Here is a 6,598-nt window from a genome sequence, read left to right as displayed (position 1 = left end):
TCTGAAGTTTTTGTTTGTTTTTACTTTTTTTAGTGTCATGTTTTGATGCTTCCTGAGAGCTTCTGAAATCGCTACTGCTTTTCCTAAGTAAAACATTTGTCAGGTGGAATATCAAGAGATGTATGAACTGTTCATTCTGAGCAATGCATTAATATGTATTTTGACAAATATAAAGAAACCTACAGATATTACATTAGACCAGCTGAATCCATTTTATGGTTTCTTTTTAATTCAAAAGCATCACATAGCAAATAAAATTTTTAAAAATTAAATTTAGTTACAAACTAGTTGTTTCTTATTTTTTTTTCCAGTCCCTTTTTGCTTTCTTTTACGACCACATGAAACTTGAGAAGCCACCTAAAGCTAAATCATTTAGTGGAGTTGGGCAGTTCCCAAGTGTCCAACAAGAAGGCCTGGTTTAGGCTGCGATGGCCACTGTCATTCCTGGTGATTTGTCAGAAGTAAGAGATACCCAGAAAGTCCCTTCAGGGAAACGTAAGCGTGGTGAAACCAAACCAAGAAAAAACTTTCCTTGCCAACTGTGTGACAAGGCCTTTAACAGTATTGAGAAATTAAAGGTTCACTCCTACTCTCACACAGGAGAGAGGCCCTACAAGTGCATACAACAAGACTGCACCAAAGCCTTTGTTTCTAAGTACAAATTACAAAGGTATTAAACTCTATTTGTCTTTCAGATTATATTTGCTATGTTGTTGGCTGTGTGAAGCCATTGTAAACGTATATATTTGTATACACATTTTTTAGCTGATTTACAGAAAGGAAATGTTAAGTAGATTAGACATTGGCTAGTTTTAGTATTCTAAATCACATATTTTTATGTGTTAGTGTCTTTGGATTTTTAAAAATGAAATGCTTAATGAGAGTAGAATTTCCATTTGTACAAAGAAATTACAAGAAAAGGTATGGACATTTACGTGAGTATATTCAGTATTGCTCATTTGTTTTTGTAATAATAGCTGAAAACCAGCCAGTGAAAATTAAAGTGGCAACTTAAATGACTCAAGTTCTACAGTATTTAGGTATATTAACTATCCTTGTAGTATAGATTAAGTATAAAAGTGTCCGTTATTAGGGAAATTCTGTTTTAGCATAGTAGTTTAGCTTCCATTTGAAAAATGAATACATGCCATTTTTGTCATGATACTTACAGAATATGTCTATGTTCAAAGGCACATGGCTACTCATTCTCCTGAGAAAACCCACAAGTGTAATTATTGTGAGAAAATGTTTCACCGAAAAGATCACCTGAAGAATCATCTACATACACATGACCCTAACAAAGAGACGTTTAAGTGTGAAGAGTGTGGCAAGAACTACAACACCAAGCTTGGGTTCAAACGTCACTTGGCCTTGCATGCTGCAACAAGTGGTGACCTCACTTGCAAGGTCTGTTTGCAGACTTTTGAAAGCACGGGAGTGCTGCTGGAGCACCTTAAATCTCATGCAGGCAAGTCATCTGGTGGGATTAAAGAAAAAAAGCACCAGTGCGAGCATTGTGACCGCCGGTTCTACACCCGGAAAGATGTCCGTAGACACATGGTGGTGCACACTGGAAGAAAGGACTTCCTCTGTCAGTATTGTGCACAGAGATTTGGCCGAAAGGATCACCTGACTCGACATATGAAGAAGAGTCACAATCAAGAACTTCTGAAGGTCAAAACAGAACCAGTGGATTTTCTGGATCCATTTACCTGTAATGTTTCTGTGCCTATAAAAGATGAGCTCCTTCCAGTGATGTCCTTACCTTCCAGTGAACTGTTATCAAAGCCATTCACAAACACCTTACAGTTAAACCTCTATAACACTCCATTTCAGTCCATGCAGAGCTCGGGATCTGCCCACCAAATGATCACAACTTTACCTTTGGGAATGACATGCCCAATAGACATGGATGCTGTTCATCCCTCTCACCACCTTTCCTTCAAATACCCATTCAGTTCTACCTCATATGCAATTTCCATTCCTGAAAAAGAACAGCCATTGAAGGGGGGAAATTGAGAGTTATCTGATGGAGCTACAAGGTGGTGTGCCCTCTTCATCCCAGGATTCTCAAGCATCATCATCTAAACTAGGGTTAGATTCTCAGATGGGGTCACTTGATGATGGTGCAGGGGACCTCTCCCTGTCAAAAAGCTCTATTTCTATCAGTGACCCTCTCAACACACCAGCATTGGATTTTTCTCAGTTGTTTAATTTCATACCATTAAATGGCCCTCCCTATAATCCTATATCAGTGGGGAGCCTTGGAATGAGCTATTCCCAAGAAGAAGCACATTCTTCTATGTCTCAGCTCCCCTCACAGACACAGGATCTTCAGGATCCTGCAAACACTATAAGTCTTGGGTCTCTTCACTCACTGTCAGCAGCTTTCACCAGTAGTTTAAGCACAAGCACCACCCTACCACGATTCCATCAAGCTTTTCAGTAGGACTCCAGAACATGGATTTATTACAGAAATGTATGTGTAGCCCTGCCTTAGATGACTGTTTTTATTTTAGTGCCTACTTTTAAACAGTATAAAAGTTTCTGCTTTTGTATAATACCAATATTCATTAAGCCAGTATGAAATAGAAACTAGCTTTGGAACCATTTGTGTTCAGTTATGTTTACCTGGGTATTTCGTCCTAATTCACTGCCAATTGTCATATTTTAAGATTATTTTTCATATAGGAAAGCCATTATTATTAGTAACGTCTTACAAATCCCACATTCGAATTACTTTTTGATCTTAGAATTTTTATTTTTTTTCCACTACTAATGGCTCTCTACCAGTTTGACATTTGGCTCATTAAAAAAAAAATTGCAATAGAATGTAAATTTTCTAAAATGTATATGAATAACCCAAGAGTTTCTAAAATTTTTACTAGCCTCTATATGGGTTCATAATGAAATATTTCAAATGAATTAAGAATCCATTTTGGGGAAATAACAAATGTTTCTTAGATGTACAATAACTTCAGGTCAGTATGTTTTGAAGACTTGCTGTTGTCTGCTCAAATATTTCCTGTCTCTGTTGTGCACATATAAGGAAAACAAAACCGAAATACAAAACAGCAGTATTTATAGTAAAAAGAGACTCCTGGTAAGGTGACATGGCGTTCCATGTTACGCAATAGTTGGCCTTAAATTAGTACACAGGATATTTTGCCACGTTTCAAACTTTTTAACTCTCTCTCTTTCCATTTACTAATACTAATGTTTATGGCATTGGAGTCTTCAGAGTCAGTGCATAGATAGCTCTCCTTAAATATTTTCCACCTTTCAAGGCCAAAGGGTGGGTCAAATGCAGCCAGCAATTTTATTTTTATTGTTAGTCCACAGTTAGTCTAGAATCTAGAGCCATCATGGAACACAGGTGTTAGGTGTATTGACCCCAGAATGAATTGTCTCAGTTTAAGTGGTGTAATAAACATCCTAAGCAGGAAGGTATGAAACATCCCTTTCAACTTGGGGGCTTGTTGAGGGGTCATGCCCCCTGTTGCCAGAGTTGGAGATGAGACTATTTTGAAGTAAAGTAAAAGCCTGTTGCTTATATCACTTGTAGCTAAATTCGGTAACATTTTCTTTCCCTTAAGAGCCAAGAGCAAAAAACAACAGTTTAGCTGCTTAATATCTTTCTTATTCAGTGTTAATTGATTTTTCCTTGCTATTTTCAAATGGAGAATTTAAAGTGAAATGCTTTAGAAAACTATTTGAGGAATGACCACAAAGTTTTAATCAACTAAAAATATATACAGTAAAACCCACTTTTACTGGTCTCTGGGAAATGCAGTGAATGTTGCAAATAAATAAGTTGAATTTGTAGAGGGAGAAAAAGTAAAGTAAAACAAGCACTATCTTAGTTAAATGTGAAAATAATCAAGAATATTCTGTTTACTGAATAAAGTAGTTGTGGGCTTTCCTCATTGTTAGATAATCACCATAATCTCTGAAACATCAAATTATTATATTTTTCTAATCAGTAGGGACATCAAACTAAAAAAACCTATCTATTAAGCACTTGTTAACACCTTATTTGGGAGCCTCTCTGTTGGGGCAGGTGGGGGGGGTGTGGTTATAGAAGAGTATATATCTCTTTAAAAAGAAAAAATTTTTGAGCACTCAGCCCTATATGGAAGTTTCTTTTCCCTTTTATAGGGCCAGTTATTACTGCAGATGTTTACCAAGAATTTCTAAAAATGAGTGCAGATTACTGAATATAATGCATTATTTAAAATATTTGGGAGTGGTATAATTTGTGGAGGAATGTAAATTGTAATAATGTAAATGGGGGTTTCACTCTATATATTATATCTATACACACACACATTTATCGCACTTCATAGAATCAAAGTTGCTCTCTTAAGGAACTTTGGCTCCTGATATTTTATCATGCTCCTACTTTTTTTAATCCTAGGAGCAGTAGTTTTTATACTTATATTTAAATTTTATTATTAAAAATTACATTTTATAAAAGTGTTCCAAAGGCATTAAAATTATATATGTTAATAAGGAAATACATTTAAAATTTTTTCAAACTGCTCCTAAGCTTTTGATTAGGAGAATATTGCTCTGAAAGTAGGCTTTTAGCTCTGCTTTATTACTGCTTCCTTTAGTTTCTATGAAACAGATTGCTTACCGAAATCATTAGTTGAATGATTAGTGTTCAATATTGCTTTAATGACCATTTTTAAAAATGGAAAAAAGAAATTTGGTGACAGAGCACAAATACAAAACCTATTTTTAAATAGACATCACAAATGCAAGTGTAGAAACACTACTTTATATAAAATTTGCAAGAGGAGAAGTCAAATTAATGAACTGAGTCAGCCTTAGTAGGCTGTATTTCACTGCTAATAAAAAATTAAAAAGGGAGTACCAGGATTTATTAAATAAAGCATTTTAGAAATGGGGAATGGCGCCATATATGTGTATATATATATTTTAGCCTAATTCTCGCCCTGCATGGAATTCAGATATATGGAGGCACATCTTTCAGGGCACCAGTGTTAAAATTGTGCAGTCTTAATTTTCATACATATACCCCTTTGCCTGTTGCTGGCCCACAGACTTAAAATGACACTTCCACGTAAGAGGGAATTGAGCTAATTTGTTTTTTGAAATTGACTGTAGTGGTCACTAAAACTTTTTGGAGAGAATTTCTGTTAAAGATGAGGCAGACTCATTTGTTTTAATTGCACAATGGTTTAACAAGTATAGAACACAGAATTGGCTCCTTTTTATTCCTAGAAAAAATTTGACATCTGTTTTTATGTCAACTGGATATGATTAAAAATAATTACTGCCAATGCTGTTTTTGTTTTCCAGTGGCCAGAATTTAGAAATCCTTAAAATTTCTAATAGTGCCTTTGCTTGGTCAAAATAATAATAATGATGATTTTTTTAAATTTAAAGGGATTATCATTAAGTAAAAAATATTTCAGTTTAGAATTTGGACCTCAGACAAGATATTGAACCTCATTCAGTTTGAACTTCCGCATGTGTGGATAAATTAGATCACCAGACATGGAAGCATGACTGTGGAAGGATCTTGGCACAGTAAGCAATTATTATCCACTTATATATGCAAATATCATCTTTATATTTAGTTATTGGTCACTGTTAAAATTGGCATTTTTAAATCCTATCACCAAGTTCAGTTTTTCAAAACTTTAGTTGTCCTGGCTGATCATGCACCACTCTTTGTACAACTATTAAATTTCATTTAGTGTTTCTTCCAAACTATGTATTTTTGCCTATTTGTTGCTTGTGCTTTATTATTATTAGTCATTTGTGGAATATAGTGATACATTGTGTTAATTTGGACAGTAGCGGTTTTTAAAAACCATATACTGACTGAAACGTGAGCCAGAGCTGATTGCTTTATTAAGCTAATAATGAATGTTAAAGAGTACATATTTTCAGGATCATTTATCTAGTAAGCAATACACATATATAGGCCAATATTTTTTTTAAAAAATAGAGCTTGGTCAACCTCTATACTACACATATTACAAGATATAGCACTTTCAAACAATCTAAACCTTTACAGAAACTTTCTTATAGGTTATGCCTTTTATTTTAAGACTTATTATGATTTGTTTCAAGTGCCATTAGATGATATATATGTAGGCCTTTGATATATAATGCTTTGTGTTCAAAAATGGTAGACGATATTTTAAACAGGTACATTTTTACAGTGTTTTCTTATCAATTTGCTATATTGCACAGAATCAGTGTGTGTCTTTTCATAAGGTTTTACAATGGTTTATTTTTTACAAGGTTTACGTGTCTCAAAACACACTGTCTTCCCAGTATGTAAATTTACAAATACCAGTTCACCCAAGTTGCTTCTAGCCTATTTAGATCCATGTGGCATTGGAGGAGATCTTTTAAATGTTGAGTATTCTTCATTAGTAATGGCAGACTGTTATCTCTGACAAATGAGTGGCTAAGTTGACTTTGTCTTATTTTTCTCACTGTGACAGCAGTCATATTGACAACACAGATCGTTTGTTATGATTACATAGATCCACATGAGTGGTGGTGTGTAGTCTTGTGCTGAACACGCATAGGAGCTCCTTTTTGATCGTATAAA

The 6,598-nt window shown here is 34.7% G+C and overlaps 1 protein-coding gene across 1 annotated transcript; it reads left to right on the top strand.

Annotated features, from left to right (window-relative positions):
* The first annotated feature begins 428 nt into the window (after nt 1–428).
* Nucleotides 429–2,723, top strand: LOC129079741 (zinc finger protein PLAG1-like). Its single transcript, XM_054585006.1, is given in 3 exon segments — nt 429–670; nt 1,191–2,007; nt 2,009–2,723. Coding segments are annotated over 3 exon segments (1,500 nt in total). The 3' UTR covers nt 2,450–2,723.
* Nucleotides 2,724–6,598: the final 3,875 nt, after the last annotated feature.

Source organism: Pteronotus mesoamericanus, unplaced genomic scaffold (assembly GCF_021234165.1).
Source record: "Pteronotus mesoamericanus isolate MK-2021 breed Mesoamerican mustached bat unplaced genomic scaffold, CSHL_Meso_final contig_781, whole genome shotgun sequence".
Classification (NCBI taxonomy): Eukaryota; Metazoa; Chordata; class Mammalia; order Chiroptera; family Mormoopidae; genus Pteronotus; species Pteronotus mesoamericanus.
This window is presented reverse-complemented; position numbering and strand designations above follow the sequence as displayed.